Below are 26861 nucleotides of genomic sequence, written 5' to 3'. Positions count from 1 at the left end.
AGACCCACATGGTTCTACAGACTACACATTCTGCATTAAGGACAGAACCAATTTTTACACTGTTCTACAGACTACACATTCAGCACCAAGGAGAGGACCATTCTTTATGGTCTTCTTTATACTACATATTAAGTATTAGGGAGAAAACCATTCTTTTGGGTGTTCTACAAACTACACATTCAACACCAAACAGAGGACTATTCTCTATACTTTTCTATGGACTACACATTCAGCACCAAGGACACAACATCCTTTGCACTGTTCTACAGACTACACTTTCAGCACCAAGGAGAGGACCATTCTTAAGTGGTCTACAGACTACAAAATCAGCACCAATGGTTTGCCATTAAGCTTCTAGGGGCCAGTGGAAGGGCGGCTTGAAGCTATGATTTTGTCAGGCTAGGTTGTACCCAATAACTTACTGTCTTCACAGTGTGTCCCCTCCCATCCAGGAGTACAGTTACAGCGGTAACTGTTGATATCATCGATACAGGTCGCGTTATTTCGGCATGGATATGACGCACATTCGTCTATATCTGAAAGGTAGAAATTCAGGTGGTTCATACATTGTATAATGCAACAGGCTACAGACATGAAAACAAATACATTTTATTGGCAAATGTAAGTATTCACATGTATACGGTGTGCCACACACTGATTTGAGATCTAATGATCTAACCAACACTCAATAAGAACATTTTAGCATTGTAAATGAGATATGTAACAAATTCTATAAGCTTTAGAAATGAAAAGCCATCACAGCATTGAACAAACTGGACAATAAAGTTGCCACTGAATTAAAAGCTAATGAATGTGCAATTATTTAAAAACATTTAGGAAAGACTTACTTATTTCACACGTGTATCCAGAGGAACCAAAGTTAAAAATTAAAATCAAAATCAAATGAATGTACAATGATTAAAAGCATTTAGGATACTTACTTATTTCACAGGTGTATCCAGAGAAACCGGGGAGACAGTCGCAAGTATAATATCCTACATGCTCGTTACAGGTGCCGCCATTCATACATGGTGAAGATGTGCATTCTATTGTTTCTGAAAACAATGCAGTGTCATCTATAAATGGACAAATTTCATACAGTAACTGTAATTGACTAAATGTATTTTTTTTCAATCAAAGTCTTTATGTTTTGTACAACTGAAGTCACTCAATTGCATCATATTGTGTTAAGAAATGTTAATGTTATCTTATACCAGAATAGGCTGAATAGCTGAGGTATTGTATTACTATAGGCATCAATATTTGTAGAGAATACACCACAAGCCGTATGCTCCTTCAGGGTGGTCGATTACAATAAAGGTGGCATAGTATCCCAGAATCATCTGAAGCCAAAAATTATGATTATCATAATAATCTAGGATGCTGGAAGAAGACAACGTGGACAACCTACGCCACTCACTGGCTGGTTACCACAATGTTGATAACGTCTACGTAACTCGACGTCAGCTGCCTTAGTGCTCAGGGCAAGTGCTGGTCTTGCTTGTCAATTATTGACAGTTATAGTAACTGTCAATAATTGACAAGCAAGACCAGCACTCGCCCTGAGCACTAAGGCAGCTGACGTCTCACCAGCGATACATAGAATAAATCCTACATATGTGTGCATCAGAGTAGACACCCATTAAGTACTGGTAACAGAAAGCAATGTTCACCTACCATCCGTGTACGTTATCCAACATAGAGGCTATGGCAAGGGACCTATGGGAACAGTGTTTTTGATGTGAGGAGCACCAGGTAGGAAGGTAATTACAACTTAGAAGACTCCACCATAGGAAATCAGACTGGCACACCATAGCTTATCTTGATACTTGTGTCAAGATTATACATTTTCACCAAAGTGCAAAACCATGCAATAGGTTGGTTCTTGCATTTGATAACTGTCGGACATGCATCATAATAGTGGTCACTTTGTCATTGAAGACAGAAATATGACAATAGATATCACATGACACATCAGAATTATAATGCAAGAAAACAAAATACACATGCATGCATTACTTTTCAAATTTTCTGAGTGATAATGCAGTCAATAACCTTAAGGTGAGGCTCAAGATGTGAAAAAGGGATAGCTAAGCTCATGCATACCAATCTTCAGCGGATTATGATGAAAAATAAAGTGACACTTCCTAAATGCAACGTCGAGATTGCTTACCCTCATAGCATATAAGATTGCCCTATAAGTCGTATCTACAACTTAAGATTTGCAATGTGCATCACCTACCATTTTGACAATTAGTGCCAGTGTATGCCTCAGTACAAGTGCATTTATACCCATTGATAAGGTCTGTACAGGTCCCGTCATGTCGACAGGGGTTGGACGCACATTCGTCCGTATCTGAATAACAGGAGGCAATATACATCAGGGACCATCAACTCTTGTTGAACTTTGACTCACTTAAGTCCTGACTTCACAAACTCCATAGATCCGTGCACTTCAGGAAAGACAGTAACTGTAACAGTACTACATTCTGGATACATGCTGTCTACAGATAAGTTGATAAATATATATTGATAATGACATTGTAGCATCTTTGTAACATCAATCTGTCACGACTATTTGATGAGGACATTTGACGCCACTTCTTACATTGCCTTGAAATGGGACTTCCATGTTTGTACCTCTGTCAGTACATCATGGCTCGTAGTTGATTAAATCTGCTATACTTAGTACTGATTTCAAGTCCAATAAACTTACTATTTTCACAGTGTTTGCCCTCCCACCCAGGAGAACATTCGCAGTAGTACTCATTCACATTGTCCCAGCAGGTCGCTCCGTTTTGACACGGGTCAGACATGCATTCTTCGATATCTGGAGGAAGGAAAATATAAACGTTGTATTTTCCATGCAGGGAATAAAGGGAGAGATGAAGTTTGCAGTTGCAGAATATCTCCACTCATCTGATATCCTTGAATATTTTGTATGCTTCTTTAAAATTTGTACTACCAACAAGTTACTTACTATGATATACAGGTTTATCTAGTATCATGTGTTCCATCTTTTATCACACAATAGGTATGTTAGTGAAGATTTAAGCAAGATACTAAATTTTCGGACTTTCGGGCAACTTTCCCTGAACACAGTCCAAAGGTATGAAATCGGTAATGAGTTTGGAGTAGTAAGCCCAGTAATATAGACACTGTTGCGACAATGTCACAACTATTTCCCTACCAGTTCATGACAACATCTAATTATTTCACAATTGTGACAGCGATGGTGATGTGACTGACTCACAACCAGCCTCCAACTACTCTAAAACAATCTGACTATGAATTGATATTGAAACAACAAGCCACTTTTAGAAAATTAGGGATCCATTGTACAATCATGGAACATCTGTCTGCTAGCCAATCCTTGCAGTTCACTTGCCAACCACAGACGACTTTCCTTACAACTCCCAACCATGGTTGGGAGTGGGGATGGTTGGGAGAGGTTGGAAGGCTATCTTTGTGTGACATTGTAGGACTTAAGACAGACGTTTTGAGCAATTTTCATCACTCTCCCTAAATGATACTGCAAAAAGCAATGATATGCAAAATAATGTCCTTGGTATCTTTGAAATCATAAGTACAACTGGTGTACATGTAAACCCTCAGACACAATCTTCTGTACACGCATCTTACCTTCCCCACACTGCACTCCCTTCCATCCGAGGAGACATTCGCAGGTGAATCCGTTTATGCCGTCATGACAGGTGGCGCCGTTGTAACATGGTTGTGACGCACATTCGTCTGTGTCTAAAGTAAAGGCAGAAGAGATGGTACGAGTCTGTCTTGAATATGGTATAAACAGCTGAGGAAGACCTTACATTGTCATACCTTAGGCAAGAGACAGGGGCATCATAAACTTGTTGCAAATTTTGATCTACTGCTCAACGAATCTTGTATAAATTGATGTCACAGAAGTACTGCAGATCTGTCATTCCTTGATAAAGTGTTGTTCAGTCTCACATTTGCATAATCTATACCCCTATATAGCCCCATCAGGAGCAAAGTAGGGGGGGGGGAGTTGAGGTCCAGGGCTAAGGCGGGCAGGCCTCCAGCCTGGCACGGAATGACTCAACAGTGGGAGCCGTCACAACCGTGCCAGCAGGGCATTCCCACTGGGGAATAGTACGGGGGAAGTATGTCATTGAGTGTTTGTATGTGTCGGTCCTGGCGAAGATAGTTTGAAATTGCTAATAAATAATGTGTTGGAAATAACATTGAATCCTGCTAAGGAATGAATTAAACTAACACAAATGAACTTTCAAACTGTCTTAAGTTATTTTCAAAGTCCCATAGCAGAATTCCTGATTGGCATAGCAAAGATGATGTGTTTGTTGGATTTTTGAGTACCGATCTCTTTTATAGCACCCATGAGTGCAAACCTAACCAATGCATATCCCAAGTGAGCCTGTCTTTATTCTACCAAACAAAAATCATTTTCACACATAATCTGGATGCTGATGGGGCATGTATGAAGTGTGTATGATCTGAGTAATACATGTATGAGTGTGTGTGTGTATAGACACAACGCAGGAGACACATACAGAAGTAACAGTGAAGAGTGTATTGATGTGTAGTCAATAGTCATAATCATTATGATAGAAGCTTTAAATTTATCAATACCAAGTTGAACTAAATTTTCTGCTGGCATCTTTATTCAATATTGCTGTTCCAATGTTCCTTATACTGGCTGTGATAATTATAAGCTTAGCCTATCAATCTTCACGACATTGACAATACAGTATCTTGATTATGACACAATCATATATTCTACTGTTGATTAGCATCTGGATTATTGGAATGAGTATTACTAACTTAAGCCAAATCACAGTTTTGAGTGTGCATCTGCAAACATGAGGCATTGTGGCCTAGGTCAAAGTTCAAGTTTCCAATGATATCTGATACTCAAGGTTTTGGGAAGTAGTATTCAGACATTTTTGCAATGCATTGTTTGCTATTACCAGTTTTTAGGGACTTTCGTTTTGTCCAAACATTATTTTTCTTGCAAAAAAAAGGTATCCACTAATTGGGTTTGTAGGTCAATGTTGCAATAAAATCACCTCCGATGCATACGATTTTGTGACAAACCAACCTAATAATAATTTGCTTGACGTTCATATCGTTTGAATGACACACCTTACAGACAGCTGAATCTAACCTTAATTTCGTTTAAAAAACACAAAATACGGATAGTTGAATCTGACCGGTGTCATTCGAATGACACACCCTACGGATTGCTGATTCTAACCATGTGCCATTGGAATGACACACCCTACGGATAACTGAATCTGACCCTGTGTCATTGGAATGACACACCCTTAAATAGCTGAATCTGACGGTTTTGTTTGAATGACACACCCTACGGACAGCTGAATCTAATCTTAATTCATTTGAATGACACACCCTACAAATAGCTAAATCTGATCCACCATGACTGGCAATGCTTACACCAAAGCCAAATAAGTGCAACACCCTGTAAAACCTACCTCAGTGTTTTAGATCTTCATAGATGTTCTGAGCAGGACAAATGTCATTACAATCAGTTATAAACACAAAACCTACCTTTGACGGTGGCATATTCTTCAATTCTATTGTGTTCATGATGCTTAGAATTAGGTCTTACCACTACTTGCTAAAGGTACCTAAATGTAAATGTTTTACTATTATTTGAAAGATATTGATAGAAGAAACAGCAATTTTCCAAATAAAAGAAGAATGATAAACAAGGAAAGATGGCTGTACAGCTTATTTGTCTGATATAGCACAAGTATGTACTATATGTATGTCGCATTGAGCAATATGTACATGTGTATGTTAAATGCCAATTAATGTAATGGAGCCTTCAGGTAGGTGAGGTGTGTCAATGGTCTTTCGTTAATTCATAGTTACTACGAATCAATTTGGACACTGTCACATATAATCAAAAATTGCTTTTGCTGATAGTTTCATTACATCTATCGCATGTTTTCGTATAATGTATGAATTCAAAATGACTACTGTAAGTGACCTATCAGTAAGTACTTGTTGGAAGAAGGACAGTGTTTTGTGTAAAAGATCAAACTGTAATGACTGTTATGTGTATGCAAGGTCCTTGGTGTATGTAATGTTTTATACTGAGGCAAGGAAGGATCCAACATGGCAGACAAGGCTTACATGATGGTCACATGAGTGCAAAGTTAACACCCTAAGTAACGTTATAGAAGTCATGTACACCGAGTGGTCAATTCTGGTCTGTCTCAGATCAGGCTCCTCAGATACATCTATTATCTTTTTCTAGATGTTCTGCGTAAACATTACTGGAAATAAGATTTGCTGAACCATTGCATAGTCACTGTTTGGTTTAACTCTGGCTTGGAATAGGTCACTCTATAAACTTTGCTACCTGTTAACATTGGCACGCCGTACACTGTACTTTTAGCACAATGACAATTAAAGTCAGGATAGTGGATATTTGAAAGTACTGATGTATGACAGAATGTGGGTGAATGTAGTGAAGCTAAAGGGTGGCTGAGGAGTTTTGGGATGTTATTGAAAAATCCCTAAAGTTTATAAACCTTCCTCAACCTTAACTTTTTTTCAGGTAGTAAGGTGATAATTCATGCAAATGAGTATGACGTCATGATTACGTCATAAAGAGTTATAAGGCCACCCCCATTTTTAGAAAAAAGGCTCTCCTTGGCTTGTACTTCGATCAATATTACTTTGCAGGAATGTACATGATAGTAATTCATCAACTGAAGGATTATGTGATCCTATGTTTATATTTTGAAATGACGATTTTTGGTGAATTTTTATTTCATTCTTGATGATGACTGATAGATGCACACAGTACGGTGCAATAATCATCACACACAGACACAAACACATACTTCAGCAACACTTTTCATTACAGTAAAGACACTTAAGACAACACTGAAATAACTTACAAACACAGACTGATGTACACATAGACTGCACAATTTCAGAAAGAGGGCCATTTCTTCAACAGCCAACAAACCATGTGTCACACCAGCTTTGTTTTAGGCAAACTGATATAACATTAGGCCTATTGGATGTTGAGAAAACAAAATATTCTCGAAATTGCAGTCAAACAGGGGAGTGTGGATTTGGTGAGAAAGATTGGATGGAGTATACACCAATTTTGTTTTTTGCCTAATTTACTTTCAGTGTATTACAGGAAGTTATCATAATACCATCAACTTAGGGATTTGTATCAAAAAATTGAATAAAGTTTGATCAATAAGTGTATTTAAGACCCTTAGAAGATTGTATGGTAACTGTTGCATAGTTGCAAAACGAAATTGGTGTATTACCAAATTATGACAACATACAAATATGCCAACAATACTTTTGTACCTTATCGCTACGACAGGTTGCCGTTAGTGATTTTACGTTGATCTGAAGAAGCTGACACATATGAGGACAGGTAGTCAAGTGTTGTCTCCATTTTCTTGCATATGGGTGATGGAGGGTAGGAAACGTCATAGCTAGAAAACTTGTGTTCTCCGCCACAGTGCCTTCTGCCCTCCTTACTGCTGCTTTGATCCCCTTCTATTTTTTTGGTGACACCTCAGGGGTGGAGGCCTTTTTTTGTTCATTTTTTAAATTCTGTTTTAACATCTGTTAGATACTCTCCAAATAATAACTTGTTTCTAAGATTGATATTCACATTTCTAATGATGTTGTTGTCAGTTGTGTGAGTCAACTATGTTTCAGACCTTTAAAAGTTGTGTCAATGAAGATACCTCAATGTGGCCTTTCTCACAAAAGTTAAAGAGGGAAAATTAAAATTAAAGAAAATGGAACATTTATTTTTTAAATCAAGAACCTAGGAAATGTTTGGCACTGCATTCTTGTCTCAGTCTAAAGCACATTGTGTTTATCGATGGTGATCAGAACAGCCGTAGCAAGGACAAAAGGTCAAATGGCAGAGGACACCAGTTTTCTGGCCAGGTAGTAGCCAGGTAGACTACAGGATGGCACATGCTGGAGGATGGTCGGTGATGGACAAGGTATGAGTGCATCTGGTGATGAGGGAAATGGAGCATGACGGGAAGGAGTGGCACACATCAGAAAGGGTTGCCACACATCAGGAAGGGTTGACACACATCGGGAAGGTTTGGCACACCTCGGGAAGGGTGGGGGGTCCGATGGCATCGAGACGTTTCAGCCATTCATTAAAACATTATTGCACTTCTTTCCCCATAATGTTTACAAAGGAGATGTTTTATCGCCTCTCATCAACATTATTCAGTTTTGTTTCAAAGCTTTTTGGCAACTCAGGAGGAAAGAACGTGCAATGATGTTTCTTTGTCGAGGACATACTGATTTGGCAGTGGGTTCCTTCCCATCCTGCGGCACACTCGCACGTGTAGGCATCTAGTAGATCGCTGCAGGTGGCGTTGTTCAGGCAGGGGTTGGAATCACACTCATTTGTCTCTAATGTAATGGAAAGATAATTATGAGGAATGAGCACATGAATGAAATATTTTGTAGAAAACATCTTAAAATAACTTGCAAAGTTGCTTCTTACCAATCATTTTTGAATATTAGCATATTTTGGTCTAGGCACAATGAATACTTGACCTTCACCCTTCAAAAAACAACAAAAGCATACTTCATCTAAAGGTTTTGTTGGAAAACATCCAGTTTAGCAGTTGGATTTTTCCAAAAAGGAAAACGACACAGTTTCAACTATTAAGAAATAGATGAGAAATCTTATAATATGACCTTAATGGACAAAAGCATGACATTGTGTTGTCCATCTAAGGCATTCCATATTATAAACAAGAAAATGTCTTAAATGTGATTTCAAACTATACTATATAGTTCATACCATTTTCACAGTGAACTCCTTGGAATCCCCGAACACACTCACAAACGTAGCTGTCAATGAGGTCAACACAGACACCCGCATTTATGCAAGGCTGCGATTCACACTCGTCTGTCTCTGTTAAACAACACAATCATGGTCTAGTTAGATAATTGTGAACGCATTTCCTGCATACAGGTATTATTTAAGGACCTAGTTTGCTGGTCCAAGTCACACTCAAGGCTCAACCTTTAAGAGACGGAAATATGTTGAGAATGTCATGGAATGTAAATACTGACAACCTTATGAAAATAGAAAATCTAACTACAGTTTACCTACCAGTTTCACATATTACCCCCTCATATCCTGGTGAACAGATGCAGTTATACCCCGCAACGGTATCACGACAGGTGGCATTGTTGCGACACGGATTTGAGAGACATTCCTGTATGTCTAAAACAAAAATTGACATAATGATGTAGAATGTATTGAGTAAGGAATCTTTTACATAATTGGAATTACTTACCCTTAAAATCCCTAAACAATCTTAGGGATTTTAAGGGTAAGTAATTCCAATGCAAGAGATTCCATACTCAATAGATTATATGACTATTACAAGAATATGTCCCACTTTTATTTATAATGTTGTACCCTGTCGTCCTTTCTGTAAGACTTCCAAACATGGAAATCAGTTACTGTGATAGAGTGTGACGCCACCAGTATGGCATAGGACAGGGATATTCTGTGCTAGGAATATAAACATTCTGTAAATAGTGTTAAGAATTTTGAGCGTAAAAAGAGTCTAGTAGGGAGTATCTGTTGACTGGAAGGAATGGCTAGTATTGTTAAAGTGCATTAATATTCTATTGTGTGCAATTATATTATCATGTTGTTTTCATGTAAGTTCAACATATCAAGAGTATTTACGATAGACTTAAGTATTTGCAGCACTGTGCAAAAAAAGGAGCAAAGTTGGTCAATCCTACAACATGTATATACTACTAAGGGAGGGTAAATTCAGCTTAGATTACAGCAAAAAAGCAGTGATGCCACCGTACATACATCTTGTGCAAACACCATGACTTCAAATGTTCTTTTCTCACCTTACAAGACACCTCATGGCTTTTGACAGAAAGTTCTGCTGAAAATCAGTTTCACAGGGAGACAACACATAGTCACGTCACAACACGATGCAGCACAGCACAACACGACACGGCACACAACACCACACACAACATGGATACACCACATGGAAGTATGACATTTTGGATGGGATGTCGTGATATAGTCGTCAAAGACTTGGCCCTTAGGGAATGGTGATAGATTTATTCAAGTATGGCAATGTTTGCGTAATTTATAAAGGTGAAGGATCTCAAAACATTGTTGGTCTTTCTTTATTTTGCTTTGAACTTTCTGTTAATTTTGTAGACATCCCATCATGAAGACAGTAAGACAGCAAGAAAAAGACATCATTGAAGTGCACATAGCGTTGCTGGACCCAACATCAGTTAACTTAACATTATCAATCTAGGCATCAGTCTACCTACTTACAGATCTATTCATTATATAATTAAAATCTTTATTCTATACAAACATTGGAAGTTTAGCAGTTATCTACTAAAAGATATTCTATTATCACTAAAATATAAGTGTTGAGATAAAAGATATAATTTTTTTTGATAATATTGAATGTCATTTCAAGAAGACTAGGGTTAAAATGATCTCTTTTACACACACAATTAAACTTATCATGACAGATAATACATATAATCCATAATTATGGCATTCTATACATGACACATAGTCAATGGAGTTTTTATGGTGAAGCTTTAATACAATCTTACCTATTTCACAGTGGTCTCCCTCCCATCCCCTTAAGCATTCACAGAAGTAGGAGTTGACGTCGTCCCAGCAGGTGGCGTTGTTCTGACATGGTTTGGACGCACACTCGTCTATATCTGACAGGTGGTAATGAGAGGATATTAAATCATCAAATAAAACAGAGATTGAATCACACTGTCATACAGTTGCATGTAGCTGTCAGGTGCAATTGGTAAAAACTAATGCCCTCACAATGACTTCTCAATGTTTTATCCCAATCTTAGATTGTCAAAAAGCCTGAAAATGAAACTTACAGTACGAGATTCACGTTACTTTTACCCATAGTCATGACTTATCAACAATCAGCAATGGCTGCTACTTAAAGTAGTATGTACTACGATGCATAATTTTTCAGCCCTTATGCACGTTTTGTGACTGTCACTGTGACAGCAGTTGTTGTTTAAGAAAGATAGATTAGCTGGGCTTAAACATGGTGTTGAACTTCTACATTTTCAATATTTGCATCCTTGGCAGATTGTTTGACTTGTTACTTACTAATATCACAGCAGATTCCGTCCCAGCCAGGAAGACACTCACAGACGTACCCATCTATTTCATCTACGCAAGTCCCTCCGCTGAGACATGGTCCAGACTGGCATTCGTCAATGTCTGCAATGGTGACAACAATTGACATTAGATGATAATCAAACCTGGTACATAATTCATTCCAACCTCAACCCTAGTCCTGCTAAGCCTGACAATCATTGGTTTGCACATATACATGCTCGTTCTGTATGCTAGCCCTGACAATTTTTGGGCTGAGGGTATTTCTAGAAATGCATCCTTTGCATCCGTGCAATTGTTGTAAAGCGAAGTACATGTAACTAAAAATTGAGTACATGTGATATCAAACTAATGTCTAGTACCCTTTGTTTCAAAGGTGTCTGGGCAGTGGGGGCATATTTTTGCTCAGGAAATCCAGCAAGACAATGGTTTTGATTCAACAGAAAGAAAGCTAACTCACTCATAAAAGGCTTTGATATCTTTGCATAAACTATAACAGAGAAAATAATGCCGTACCTTCCCCACAAAGGACCCCAGCCCAACCAGATGCACACTCGCATGTGTAGTGGTTGACATGATCGTGACAGGTGGCGTTGTTCAAGCACGGATCAGAAGCACACTCGTTTGTGTCTGCAAGAATTATAAATCATTGTCATCGGGACATTCTGCTGTTGAATCCTGAAGGGGCAAAAACCAGCATATACAGGCTTACTGCATAAGACTTCATCTGACTGGTGTCATCTGTGCACAATATACATTGTCTGTGAGTGTAATTTTTGGGGTTTGATACAATGTCATGTAGGTATGAAAAATTAGATTTGTAGGCCCTGGATATCCTTGCCTGATTGGAAATTCACAGAAATAAAAATGCATTTGTTTGTTTGTTTGTATTACATATATCCTGTAACCTGCCTCAAGGCATAACACACCAGGTTTGTACTGAAGAGTGCTATTTCATTATAGTTCAAACTGGCTGTTTGAAGATCATCAGCTCACCTATTTCACACAGCACTCCTTGCCATCCAGAAGAACACACACAGATGTACCCATTGACATTGTCCTGGCATGTGGCGTTATTCAGACATGGGAAAGACGCACATTCATCTACATCTGTTACAGAGTGAAAAGGTAATAACAGCACCTGTAAGTAGTTTCATCAAGTTGGTAAATTAACATTACTGTGCAACACTGTGGAAAGTTACATCATAAAAATGAAATTGCTTCTAAATTTAAATGTGGCTGAAAAATAATCAAAGGGGATCAGGACAATCATTAACCTTACCAACACGGTAAAGATAATATTGTTATCTAAAATCCATTTACCAATTTCACAGTGTACACCATCCCATCCAGGTGCACACTCGCAGGTGTAGTAGTTCACCCAGTCGTGACAGGTGGCGTTGTTCTGGCAGGGGTCCGATGCACACTCGTCCGTATCTGCAAGGTGAAGCATTTCTTTATCTAACGAATACGTACCTCGCATTTTGACAGTGCTGTGTGGCTTATCTACAGTAAACTATGTGATAGAAGAAAGTGGCTATTCTTGTCTTTTTTTCATTTTGAATCAAAAGCCAGTGATTGCGTAAATTCCTTTTAAGTTTGCCAGCTAAATGCCATAAATTCCAATATGAAAACATGACAGAAGGTATTCCTTTGCCAAACCATAACATCATTATGGCCTTTTGACTGCCTAATGCACTTACTGATCTCACAGTGGACACCCTCCCATCCAGGCCCACACTCGCAGGTGTAGTAGTTCACCCAGTCATGGCAGGTGGCGCTGTTTAGGCAGGGATTTGATAGGCACTCATTGATGTCTGAAATGAAAAGACATCATATCATTAACAACAAAAACTTATGGCTTGAAATTTCATGTCAAGAATTGATAATTTTGAATCAATATACGCTGGGGTCCTACAGCCATAGAGACAAAAGATTCCACAAGCTATCTGCTACATTGTCGATTTGGTTAATAGGTCACAGTGTCACATGTTTTATACTCTACCTTCTTGGAGCGACGAATTGTTTCTTCAAATCAAAGACCAGAAGTTCTACAGTCGAAAGTCGAATTCTGTGTTGTAAGTTTAAAGTACTAACGTCACTGTAGTTTAGAGATCCTTTTCCATAATATGCTATACCATTGATCGGTCCCCCGAAAGTGCGAAATGGAACGAAATGGAACGAAATGGAACGAAATGGAACGAAATGGAACGAAATGGAACGAAATGGAACGAAATGGAACGAAATGGAACGAAATGGAACGAATTAAAACATATGTAACATTATGAAATGAAATACCAGTAGATAGCGAAATATAAGGAACGTTGTAACATTCACAGTAGACGGGAACAGGAAGTAAATACATAATATAACGTGTTTTATTTCTTGAATCTGTTTGATAATAGTAAATACAACGTTTTTGCCGCGTTTGTGTGGCTACATTCTTCCCTGAAAATGGGAGCGCCGCGTGGAAAGAGCTCGCCGCTCTTCCTTGATTTTACCAACTATCTGCAAATGACCTGCTGCAAATAGCAGGGACAACCAGCAAACGGAACTGAGTATCGAAGTAAGGACTAGATTATACAGAAGTTGGTGGTAACATTGCATCTCATAATTCACCAAGAGGGCATGAGGCAAGCGTAATTTCATTATTTATACAGCGTGTTTGCGTGTTGTGTGGACTGTGAAATACATGTCCTGCTCGTTCACACCCTCCCTTTGTTTTGTCGTGAACAAGGAAGCAGAAATGTCTTCAGAGGTAGTTCTCAGTCCATGTCCGTGATTGAATGGAGTGTGAAATGTCACATTGGTGGCACAGCGCAGAGCCGCATTTGCATATCATTAACGGAAGGGTCCATTCTCCGACAGCCGACCAGCCGAACAATTGGTTGTATAAAAATCGTTGTTGCGGAGATATGCAGCTACGTATTAGTTATGGACTAAAACCGTTTGTAAATAAAACTTGGAAGTCGGAGTTTGATTCAACCTGTCGGTAGCACGCCGGCCCACGTGCACAGTTCCGATGCGCTGGCAACATTGGCGGTTCATTTGCATGCGGGGTTCCATTTGCAACACGCAAACACGCTGTATAAATAATAAAATTACGCTTGCCTCATGCTCTCTTGGTGAATTATAAGATGTAATGTTACCACCAACTTCTGTATAATCTAGTCCTTACTTCGATACTCAGTTTCGTTTGCTTGTTTTCCCTGCTATTTTCAGCTGTTCACTTGCAGATCGTTGGTAAACACAAAGGAAGAGCGGTGGATCTCTTTCCACACTGCGCTCCCATTTTCAGGGAAGAATCTAGCCACACGAACGGGGCAAAAACGTTGTATTTACTATTATCAAACAGATTCAAGAAATAAAGCACGTTATATTATGTATTTACTTCCTGTTCCCGTCTACTGTGAATGTTACAACGTTCCTTATATTTCGCTATCTCCTGGTATTTCATTTCATAATGTTACATATGTTTTAGTTCGTTCCATTTCGTTCCATTTCGTTCCATTTCGTTCCATTTCGTTCCATTTCGTTCCATTTCGTTCCATTTCGTTCCATTTCGTTCCATTTCGTTCCATTTCGTTCCATTTCGTTCCATTTCGCACTTTCGGGGGACCCCCATTGATGCTAAATGATACTTACTATTTTCACAGTGTACTCCATCCCAGCCTGGTCCACATTCACAGACGTAGCCGTCTACGACATCGTGGCAAGAAGCGTTGTTTTGACAAGGATCCGAGGCACATTCCTGCGTATCTGTAATAGTCACATGTAATTATTGACCATGATAAATTTCTGAGGACGCCTCAGGGGCAGAGGCATTATCAAACCTTCTTGCTACAGTGAAAGTGCAGACAAATGGGCTATACAGATAGTCTTTGCCCAAGCATACAAGGTATATCTAGTACTCATTATCAATTACTACATTTAACTTATTAACAGCAATTAGTCTAAAGCAGACATATGGGTATTTTTAAGGCAAGATGGACACAAATAAGTTCAGCAATACTATCTAATTTGAAATGTGTTATGTGATGAAATCGCTTACTACTCTCGCAATGGCGTCCAAACCATCCAGGGAGACACACACAAAAGTAGCCGTTGACTTCATCCATGCATGTTCCATTGTTCAGGCAGGGGGAGGACCCACATTCGTCAGTATCTGTAGGGACATAATTCATAACAGTCCTTTGAATCAACATGATAGTAATGTCATAGTACCTAAATATGCATGTTGACATCAACTACTCCCTCACTCACTCATGACCCATGACCTCAATGGTCGTAGGGGCTTCATGACAGCCAGCATCAGTGACATCAACTACATCATTTGATTTTCCATCAAGAGGAACTCTAGAACTCTTTTTATATATAACAGCAAAATGATCAAAATGTTACCGATGCTGCAGTGGGTTCCCTCATAACCCGGAGCACATCTGCACTCATAGTGGTTGATCCAGTCGATGCAGGTTCCCCCATTTTCACATGGATCAGAGCTACACTCGTCCGTATCTGTGACAAGGGACATGGAGTAAGGAATTACAACATTTTAGCAAAGAGATCTTAAAACTTCATAAACATTTTTAAGTACAGTTGTTGAAAACTGTAATTAGTAGCTTAAATGATTCAGATACAGTGACAGTTTAACTCTTAGTCTAAATTGTATCATCTAAATTCACATTCACAAGTGCCAAGTGTACTGTGTTATGTCAGTGTTATGCACAAAATTTGCTACTACTGACTACCTTCACACTGACATCCGTTTATTGCAGAACATTCTGAGCTTCAACGGTTAGGGTAAATCTGTCTTCTGAGTTTTCCCTTTTAGAATAACGGTTATGGTCGGAAGACTTTCTCATAGATAGGTTCACAACTTGATGTTTTACATACTAGATATGTCACTTACTGATCTCACAATGTACACCCTCCCATCCAGGTCCACATTGACATGTGTATTTGTTTATGTTGTCATGACAGGTGGCATTGTTGAGGCAGGGATTCGACATGCATTCATTTGTATCTGAAAAGGAAAGCTGATCAAAACAAGGCTTTTGTGTATCATATTTATCTAAATAATAGGCCATCTCAAAGTTCTAAGTGTGCATGAGCATTCACGATGGTCATCAAGACAATTGGGAACTGTTTAACAAAGGGATCCTGTACTTTAAACCACCAGAATGTATCATCATGACAACACATGCACACTCGGAACTGTTAGACAGCTTACATGTTTAACACTCTTTCTAAACTATGGCTGGAAATAACACCAAGAGTGTTTGCATCATGTGTGCATTCACTTGTGATATTATACTACTAACACCCGCAGGAAAGTATTGCATAGAGATGTAGACAGTTGCTCACAGATATAGATAGAAAGGTGACCACCATTTGAAAAACACCCCACCAAATGCCATAACATTGTCCAATGCAGGGCATTTGACTGTACTTTTATATTGCTCACATGGCCTGTTCCCCAAAAGTATATTTTCATGACAAAAAGCAAAGCAAAGTCATGCTGACGAGAAATTTGGGTTGTTAAAAAAATGAATATTGAAGTTGAAGCTGAGCCCTTCCAACATAATATGGTGCACAGGATGGTGCCCATATCCGTTTCCTTAGCCCTTGGGCCACACAGCATTAGTTATTATGAACCAGGGATGTCCATCTGTTGACACAGTTATGAGTGTCACCAGAGACATCCTTGAAGTTCTGACGATTCACAGTTTATGCTGATAGAGGTTTGAGATGAACACTTTAAATTTTCTTTTAACATTTTGGAGACAAAACAGAGCATGTGCACGCAGTACAAAAGAAACAGGCAAACGTCCCATAAATTCCTATAGATGTTGTAAGATGCTAAACTCAAACCTAGGTGTACATGCTAGTAACTCTACACTACTGCACTACATGAGGCAAGCAGGTCCAGCAAAGCGTGAAAGAAGCAGCAGGTAGCAAGTACTTCAACCACATGTGTGCACAACGTTCAGTGACCTTAGTGAAACATTCTACACATAAAATAGTTGACAGATTTGCGAGCAACTGTTTCATGTATAGAATGTACGATTCACCAATATGCAAAGATGGACTCCAAGATGGCGGCCAATCAACCAATCACATCACATGAATACACCCTATACATCAACCAGTACGTTATAGAGCACACCCACTACCATGCAGTTGAAGTCAGTGCTTTTACCACCCGGAACGTTTGACAGTTTTTCAGCTTACCTAAAACGAGTTCCTTTTCTCCACCTGTTACCTTTACTATTATGGACTTTTAGAATGTATTCTAAAACAAAAATGCTCCAAGCACAAGACATTATAGACACCGTGCAATTATATTTGCACACACAAAAGGACAGCATTGTGGTAGTAAGGGTTATGAATGCTCACTTCAACGCTTTGCTGGACCCAACATGAGAAACAACCTATGACTTAAACCTACTGTAACTAGTGATCATTAGCTACTTGCCATGTTGGAGTTCTAAAGACAACAGTCACTGTGTTCTTAAACATGGGGAAAATAGTTCTGAATTGCTCGTCAATGAATCTGTTACCTGCTGTTTGTGTCTACATAAAATTCCATTTTTTTTACTCATCTTTATCATAGTAGACTCCAACATTGCATGGCTATGTCATGAATTGTGTAAACAAATAAACTATTAGTTTGAGACACTGATTTTTACTACCCAATTAAAAAAGGACACCAAGACATCCATACATTCAAGAAAACATTGTATGTACCATACAACATTCATATTTTCAAAATATATAGCTTTAAAAAAGAATAGGCAAACCTACTTATTTCACAATGAACGCCCTCCCATCCGAGGTCACATTCACAGGTGTAGTAGTTCACCCAGTCATGGCAGGTGGCGTTATTTTGACATGGGTCCGACATGCATTCGTCGGTATCTGTAGCAGATAGACATGAAACTGAATTGCCCCTAAGAGCCTCCCAGATAATATACAGCTTCAGTTATCATTGCAAAAATTGACTGAAGAGAACAGCATAATGATTTCTATATATGACCTCCATCGGTCAATTTCATGCATTGAAAAGTTGTTACACAATTACTGAACTAAGTATGTAAAATTGTAATCTTCCATAATCTCAAGCTCAGATATGAAGTACAAGGAACATTTGGCACGGTTTGAAGATGCATGAAGATTTATATCATGACAGTAACTTACTTGTTTCACAGTGGACACCCTCCCATCCAGGGTTACATTCACACCTGTACTCATTCACATCATCGTGGCAGGTGGCGTTGTTAAGGCAGGGGTTGGAGTCACACTCGTTGGTATCTAAACAATGAAATATGAATATCATGTTGAGTAGAAATGGCATAAAATGTAGCAGAAAAGTGTCTGTGGAGCAATGTGTACATACGGGATAGGCTTTGTGATGGACTGAATCCTAGGTTTTAATGGTTCATCGATTCAAAGTTAATTTGTACAACTTTTCTCCAGCTGCAGACATATATAGAAAAAATGAATTTCTACCTAGTACACCCTTTTGCTTACAATACATACAGCATTACTACGTTTTCATTCACATCAGCTCTTAAGTTTAAATTCAAGGAATCATGACATACTGTCATCGCAGTTGAGCCCCCTCCACCCTCCCACACATTCGCAGGTGTAGTAGTTGATGTGGTCGTGACAGGTGGCGTTGTTCTGACATGGCTCTGACACACACTCATCAACATCTGAAGAAACATAAACACATCAGTGGTCCTTAAGCATGATTCATTGCTAGAAAGCATGTTAGTTCATTGGCACAGAAAGCTATGTATAAAAACTACAAACTGAATGTGTCTCATATGCGTTCCACAATAATATATGATAATGAGTGAATAAGAAGAAAAAAAAATTATATTGAACTACAAAGAATTCAACTTAACATTCTGTAGCTGATTTCTTTTCTTCTGTAACCTATTTGGCTAAATGAAATCAGGATGGTTAATTAAGTGCAAAACTGAAATTGAGGACTGAATATGTTTAATGGAAGTTGATCTAAAAGGAGATGCAGCAAATAATTTTGATGGGAAATATCTTACTGATGTCACAGTAATCTCCGTCCCAGCCAGGTGAGCACTCGCATCGGTAGGAATTAACCTCATCGTGGCAAGTGGCATTGTAAAGACATGGATCAGATGCACATTCGTCGATATCTGGAAAACAATTATGATAATTGTAGATTAATTCAAAGCTTGTGATACATCTCTGAATAATCTTAATCAATGTTACAAAGACCTTATCAATCAGTGCAACCATGTAAACACTATGATTACCAATTATCATTGGATTGTCTTCTTAAACACATACTTATTTCACAGTGTGTGCCGTTCCATCCAGGTGCACATTCACAGGTGTAGTAGTCGATCCAGTCATGACAGGTGGCGTTGTTCTGACATGGATCAGAAGCACATTCGTCTATGTCTGAAACATTTGATACACATGAATTGAACACAGCACATTATACATTTTTCATTCCACTAAAATCAACAAACCCACTTACGATACAAAATGTGGGTCTCTTCATTTTCCACTGCCTTCAAAAAAGAAGTCAAACCTAACCACAACCATAGTCAACCTTAGTTAAATTAGAACTTTCACAGTAGTCTAGATAACTATTTTTGATTCCCATATATTTCCATGTACTTGTTTGTCTGCAATTAGCCTTCGGGCATGAACTTGCAATAAAGTTAAAAAGTAAAACGCCTTATGAATAGACTTAGATACATACTGATCTCGTAGTTGATCTAACTCCATTGTTAGTGATTTCACATACACTTGATTGTTACTAAAAATCATCATCTGATTGGGCTCTAAGAACAACATACTTATTTCACAGTGGGTGCCGTTCCATCCGTGTGCACATTCACAGGTGTAGTAGTTCACCCAGTCATGGCAGGTGGCATTGTTTTGACATGGGCTGGATTCACACTCATTGATATCTGTGTGGATCAAACAACTGTTACCAACCCAACATGAACATGTGCAATGCTTCTATGGTGTAGAGCAGACATATATGATGTTTGAAAACAAAGCAGAGGCCGACACATAAAATATGTTGTTTGGTAATTCTATATGAGCTTCAAATCGGTCATAGATTCCAAATAAACTACATAAATCATGCATGCAACTGAGAACTGGAATTATCTTGTAAAATTATTAATCAGATCTTTTGCTGTTTGAAGCAGGCTAATATTCAATGATAAGCCTAAATTTTAAAGTAAAATCAAGTTGCAATTACGTAACTATGATAAAAGAGCATTACATTATGATATAAATGAAAAAGACAATTACTTATTTCACAGTGGGTGCCATTCCATCCAGGGTCACATTCACAGGTGTAGTAGTTCACCCAGTCATGACAGGTGGCATTGTTTTGGCAAGGGTCCGAAGCGCATTCGTCCGTGTCTGAAATATTTAGGTACACATGAAGTAAACATCACATCATATACATAGCAGCAATATTACAATTATTGAAGGATTCAGTGGACAGGTGTAGATTCCAAATCAACGGTAAAAAAATCATTGGCATTATTGCATTCTCTGCATGAGGGATTGACGTACTGTTTTGACAATGGACGTCCTCCCATCCAGGCCCACACTCGCAGGTGTAACCATTGATGTCATCATGACAGGTGGCATTATTCTGACATGGGTCTGATGCACATTCGTCAGTATCTGGAAAAAATAACAAAACATTATGTTTCTAAATCAAAGTAGTGGAGCTTTGTTACTAAATCTTACTTAAAGCTCCATCATAGTAGATCCCAAGTGGCATTTTTTGACATTGAAGTTGGCAACAATTAAAGAAAGCATTAAGCTATCAAAAAATAATGCAATCAGAAAAACAACAAGGCTGAGCAAAAAAGTGGCAATATCAGTGCCTGCTACAGTGACCAATGCCTTATTTCCTTGCAGCAGTTTTAAAGCTGAGCATACGTATAATATGAAAATTGATTAGTCCTTTCAAAACTAAGTTAAGTCGTCAACAGTTGTGACATTAAAATCGCAAGGACTTACTGATTTCACAATGGACTCCCTCCCATCCAGGTGCACACTCGCAGGTGTAGTAGTTCACCCAGTCGTGGCAGGTGGCATTGTTCTGACATGGATCTGATCCGCATTCGTAGATATCTTTATTTGAAAACAAAGACATGGAATATAGTGTAAGAGCTTTTATCTGAATAACGGATGTCCGATATCGTGAGATGATTAGTAACTATCACCTTAACATAATTTGATGATTACGAGTCTTATCATCAGCATGCATTTATCAAGGCTGAGTACATACAAACATATATACAAACAAGAGCAAGTAGAGTAAGAAATCTTTCAAGGAAGTTTAGAGATAGATCAGTTACAGTGTCAGCAACCTGACATTCAGCGCCAAGGACATGTCCACTTTTGGAACCGACATAAGGAAATCAACCTGAAAAATGTCTCAAGCTTGCACTTTTGGTAAGCCCAAATCCAGCACTGAAGATACAAATTCTCTTAGAATACACATGTGGGTTGAGGTAAGAATAAATGAGCTAGCATACATGGGGATTGCAGACCGCTTGAATTTCAACCCAGTTGAGATAGATTGTTTTCACGTATCGTCATCAATGTGTCTGCAGCCATGTAAGTGTCCCTTTTGTAATTTTATCCATGGATCATACCGCAAACAAATAAACCATATAAAATGTTTGATACGCAAGGAAGGGTAACTAGAAAATGTTCTTTAATTTACAACCAATTGAATTACAAATAGGAACACCAACTTGGTTGTCAGCACCTGCCTATTTTATCAATATGGAAAGCAAGTGAAACACTGACTATAACAAAAAATTCTTCAACCTAAAGAAAGCTATACAGACCGATTTCACAATGGCCTCCCTCCCATCCAGGCCCACACTCGCACGTGTAGTTGTTGATCCTATCATAACATGTGGCATTGTTCTGACAGGGATTTGATGAGCATTCATCTGTGTCTGAAAATAAAGTTATTGTATTTCAAAAAACTGTCGTTACATGAATGTGACACCTTAGTTGTTATTCAAGCTGTAAACTTTGACCACCCAGCACCTTTTCACCTTCACTCCACCAGAACTTAGTATAAGACAGACGAGCAAGTAAGAAATCTTAAAAGAAAAATAAAAAAAATTCAGGAAAGTTTTGCAAGTGATGACTGCCTGTTAAGATAAGAGTTAAATGATAATGCAGATTAATTTTCCTTCAAATGGCTGTGCAAAGATGGTTGAAAAAATGCATCTATGGTTAGCAGAATATGCTGCACCACTGAGTGTAAATAAGCGTGGATCTGTATAGACCAATCCCGTTGTCCCTATTATAACTCCAGTCAACCTGTAGAAATGCTAAATGCAAAACTTTGACCAATGAAATAGCAGAGCCAACTAGATGCAGTCAAGTGCAAACCTTCTCAATGCTCATTGGTTCATTACAGTAAGCTGCTAATATTTAAGGACAACCGGGATTGGTCTATTGCGCATGGATAGAACTGCATGCAACACCCGGTGGAGGAAGATGGGATGACGTCAGACCTTACCTTTGACCCCCCGCCTACCTCCCTCACGACGGAAGTCCCTACTTTACCGTACCGGATTCCATTCTCATTATTCGTTTTACCCACTTTGTTCCTTAGATTCCCCCATTTAAATACATGTTGCTTCAGCACTTGAAGATTCACTTGTACATTAATTGTTCAAGAAATCTTCTAAGTGTGAAGCAACAGTGGCATGGAGAAACAAGGGACAAAGTGGAGTATACCTAGAGGTTCAACAGCGAAGCAAAACAGTTCTGTTCATGCGCAATACATCAAGATATGCTGGACCCAACTGATGCCATACAGGTGCGTGTACATATATATATCTAGTAACTGTTGTTTGTTTCACCCTATTTTCTTCTGAGTAGTTATCTAAGACACCAAGACATCAATGCTATAAAAACTTCAGCACAAATTCTGCAACCAAATAATACAAAGGTTACATTTTGCACCCTTGCCATTTTCACACTTGAATCATTCCAAAGCTTGATGAGCTATTTTCTTATGATAAAGGAGGGTTTTTCAAATGCAAATTTCAAACCCTTGTGTGTAAAGGGCATGGGTGACAACTCTGTCAAGTACATGGATTTGGTATTTTGCAGATTGTTTTAAAAGTCACTTACTGATCTCACAATGGACACCCTCCCATCCAGGTTCACATTCACAGGTGTAGTAGTTCACATAGTCATGACAGGTGGCATTGTTTTGGCAAGGGTTTGAGCCACATTCAAAGGTATCTGAAAAGAATAAAATGACACTTCAGGTATCTTAAAAGGTCAATGCAAATATAACAGGTTTTTATCATTGGAGGCATACTGATCTCACAAGTGATATGTCTAACCCATGACATTATTGTTTCACACACCCAAAGTGTTACTCATTTCGCTACCTTTCTGTCCGAAATAAAGAAATTATCATGTCTGACATATGTTTGAATTTGGCCTGATGCTCATCTTTTTACACAAGGGTCTATCTACATGTAGCGCATGAAAATTGTGACTTGTACAACAATCTTGTCTAATGTCAATTTAAGTGTTGTGCTTCTAGAATGTTCATGTAATGTGTGATAGCAAAATGGTTGATGTTGCATTAAAAAATCACCTATTTCACAGTGAACTCCTTCCCAACCAGGGCCACACTCGCATGTGTAGGAGTCCACAAGATCATGACAGGTGGCGTTGTTCTGGCACGGGTTGGACCCACATTCGTTGTTATCTGAGTTACAAAGTAGCAGATTAATCACAACAAAAAATACATTAATTGTCCATTTAGATGCATGTTCATGTACCTGACTTTTTTTCCTACACCGCATGGAAGTGCAAATTGCTGAAATATTAAACATTGATCTCAGGTCATGCATTAACAATACATTTACAACTGGACACATACATGCCGAGTCAAACATGCCTAGCTATATGTTCAACTTTCTACTCAGCTCTGCTACTTTTATACTGATCATAATCAGTTGTTCCTTTCTAGACTTTGTTCCTTATCCACTTTTCTTTTTTCTTTTATCTCATTTTTTGTTGTTAGCTTTCTTCTATTCAGAAACATACTGTCATCGCAGTTGATGCCCTGCCACCCTCCCACACACTCGCAGGTGTAGTAGTTGACGTGGTCGTGACAGGTGGCGTTGTTCTGACACGGCTCTGACACACACTCATCGACATCTGAAAAAAAAAAAAACATCAGTGGTTCTTCAGCAGGATTCATTGCATGTTAGTTAATTGGCACAGAAAGCTATTGTTTAAAATCTACAAGCTGATTGTGTTTCTGTTACATAAGTCTCCTGTCTAATCTATGATAATAAACAGCTTCCCTGTGAAAAAACATTGTATTCGTGAGTTGGATAATTCTATTGTCACAATCACTAGTCTCGGAAAAGTTTTGAACCTTAACAGATCTGGGCATCTAGAGATACACAAGAGCATTTCATTTTGGTGCTTCAATACCTCAATTTGTGTGGCAGTCCATTTATCTTATATGCATATCACTCACTGTCACTAATTCCATTACCATATTGTAAAAGGTGCAATGGATTGAATGGATATGAAGAAAGACAAAACGTACTGATTTCACAATGAGTTCCATTCCATCCAGGGCCACATTCACACCAGTACAGATTCACTTCATCATGGCAAGTGGCATTATTCTGGCAGGGGGCTGATGCACATTCGTCCGTGTCTGAAAAGAATGAAGCACTTTAAAACACATTCAATCAAGTTATTTCTACATTTAAACTAGTGTATTCCTTTACTTTACACACAGCATAAAGTTGCCAGTGTGCGATATGCATGGAAAATGTAGCATCAATATCAATAAATGCAACATACTTATCTCACAATGGACGCCTTCCCATCCGGGGTTACATGTGCAGTTGTACTGATTGATCCAGTCGTTGCATGTGGCGTTATTTTGACATGGGATAGACGCGCATTCATCTGTGTCTGGAGAAAGAAGTATATACATCTTTTATGATATCATCTTTTGTGAACATCCATTGAACATCTATAACATTTAGAAAGCAAGAAACGACATGTGGAATAAATTTGATATCTGAACATGGACACAATAATTATTGCCAAATAGACTCCAATAGAAGAAACTGTGTGTCTATAGCAAATTATCTACAAATTAAAGCACAATTTGCATACATACTTATTTCACAGTGGACACCCTCCCATCCAGGTGCACATTCGCAGGTGTAGTAGTTCACCCAGTCGTGACAGGTGGAGTTGTTCTCACATGGTCCTGATGCGCATTCGTCTGTGTCTGTGACAACATTTTATTTGTCAACCTCTTGAATATTTTGACCAAAATTTCTGATTCAATAGCCACAGAGATTGTTGTCTCTACAAAAAAGGTTCTGAGGTACATAGTTGTTGATGGTGATTTTTAAAGGTTGTCGTATCTACTTGAGTCACATGGCCATGTGGTCATGTGTCCAAGGTAATTGGAGCAATCATGCTAACGAAGGCTGTACTACAAAACTTACTTGGTAAGTTGCGGATTATTGAAAAATTTACTACAAAAAATTGACTGTTACTGAAAAACATTTACAACATTGTAGACATACTACTGGTCAGTCATGTTGTATGTTACACTATTTGCTTTGTATTTAAAGAGTATCATATTCACAAAAAACATCAGATATAAAATGGTAGCTCTAAGCGGAGTATCTCACTTATTTCACAGTGGGTGCTTTCCCAGCCTGGTCCACATTCACATTCGTAGTAATTCACACGGTCATGACAGGTGGCGTTGTTCTGACATGGACTAGAGGCGCACTCATCAGTGTCTGTGTGAATATGAGGAAGACAAGTGTGGTATAAACTATTTCACAGTGCCAGTGCTGCAAGGAATTGTGGGTAAGGTCTGAGGTTAAGACATCAAAGAACATGTCACATAAGATATGTCCCGTAATATGTTGCACATTGTATCTTGAGTTCTCTGCAAAGGAAAATTCACTAGTCACGAAACTCAGATGATGACTTCAATTTTGTAGAATGACGAAGGATCCGTAACATGGGCTGTATGCTGACCATATGCTTAGTTGTTTTTTGTTTTTGTTTTCTAAGGCATCAGCACTTTCCAAAAATCAAGAGTCGGATGCCCTAGACAGTTGTTGAAAAGAGCCAGTTTACAAGTATGGTGCCTTGGGTATCTTTAAAGTAGCACAATGATTATGACATTCTGATGACATACTAGTCTCGCAGTGGACACCCTCCCAACCAGGTGCACATTCACAGGTGTAGAAGTTGACGCCGTCATGACAGGTGGCCCCGTTCTGACATGGGTCCGATCCACACTCTCCGGAATCTGTAATCAGAATCTATCACTTAATATGTTCTTCTTGTTTTCTTGTTAAAAGTAGCCAGTATACATAGGGTAAACCATTCTTCAGAGGTCTAAAGTACAGTAGAATCCACTTAATTGCACAACAGATTAATGCACACTCCATTTACATGTGTAACTGCACAGAATCCCCAAATCCCAAGCCAGTTCCCATTCACTCCATTGTTAGTGACTCCGCATATCTGCACGGTACAAATAACTGTCTGTGTAGAGGCACAATACCGTCAATTTGTT

The 26861-nt window shown here is 38.6% G+C and overlaps 1 protein-coding gene across 1 annotated transcript in view; it reads right to left on the bottom strand.

The window, feature by feature from the left end:
- LOC136421097 (protein eyes shut homolog) overlaps positions 1-26861 on the bottom strand; it is a gene marked incomplete at its 5' end in the record, with an annotated part of 53966 nt that overhangs the window by 18116 nt on the left and 8989 nt on the right. The window contains 35 exons of the mRNA XM_066408246.1: positions 423-536; positions 942-1055; positions 2243-2356; positions 2717-2830; positions 3643-3756; positions 8332-8445; positions 8843-8956; positions 9158-9271; positions 10663-10776; positions 11195-11308; positions 11720-11833; positions 12200-12313; positions 12527-12640; positions 12907-13020; positions 14849-14962; positions 15255-15368; positions 15605-15718; positions 16113-16226; positions 18008-18121; positions 18401-18514; positions 18805-18918; positions 19270-19383; positions 19538-19651; positions 20522-20635; positions 20792-20905; positions 21248-21361; positions 22087-22200; positions 23396-23509; positions 23874-23987; positions 24329-24442; positions 24843-24956; positions 25106-25219; positions 25431-25544; positions 25957-26070; positions 26478-26591. Of these exons, the coding sequence (XP_066264343.1) occupies positions 423-536; positions 942-1055; positions 2243-2356; positions 2717-2830; positions 3643-3756; positions 8332-8445; positions 8843-8956; positions 9158-9271; positions 10663-10776; positions 11195-11308; positions 11720-11833; positions 12200-12313; positions 12527-12640; positions 12907-13020; positions 14849-14962; positions 15255-15368; positions 15605-15718; positions 16113-16226; positions 18008-18121; positions 18401-18514; positions 18805-18918; positions 19270-19383; positions 19538-19651; positions 20522-20635; positions 20792-20905; positions 21248-21361; positions 22087-22200; positions 23396-23509; positions 23874-23987; positions 24329-24442; positions 24843-24956; positions 25106-25219; positions 25431-25544; positions 25957-26070; positions 26478-26591 (3990 nt within the window). The remainder of the gene's footprint in view (positions 1-422; positions 537-941; positions 1056-2242; positions 2357-2716; positions 2831-3642; positions 3757-8331; positions 8446-8842; positions 8957-9157; positions 9272-10662; positions 10777-11194; positions 11309-11719; positions 11834-12199; positions 12314-12526; positions 12641-12906; positions 13021-14848; positions 14963-15254; positions 15369-15604; positions 15719-16112; positions 16227-18007; positions 18122-18400; positions 18515-18804; positions 18919-19269; positions 19384-19537; positions 19652-20521; positions 20636-20791; positions 20906-21247; positions 21362-22086; positions 22201-23395; positions 23510-23873; positions 23988-24328; positions 24443-24842; positions 24957-25105; positions 25220-25430; positions 25545-25956; positions 26071-26477; positions 26592-26861) is intronic.

This window comes from Branchiostoma lanceolatum, chromosome 15 (genome assembly GCF_035083965.1).
Source record: "Branchiostoma lanceolatum isolate klBraLanc5 chromosome 15, klBraLanc5.hap2, whole genome shotgun sequence".
In the NCBI taxonomy this organism is placed as follows: Eukaryota; Metazoa; Chordata; class Leptocardii; order Amphioxiformes; family Branchiostomatidae; genus Branchiostoma; species Branchiostoma lanceolatum.
The sequence above is the reverse complement of the archived record's forward strand: the minus strand, read 5'-3'. Positions and strand labels throughout refer to the sequence as shown.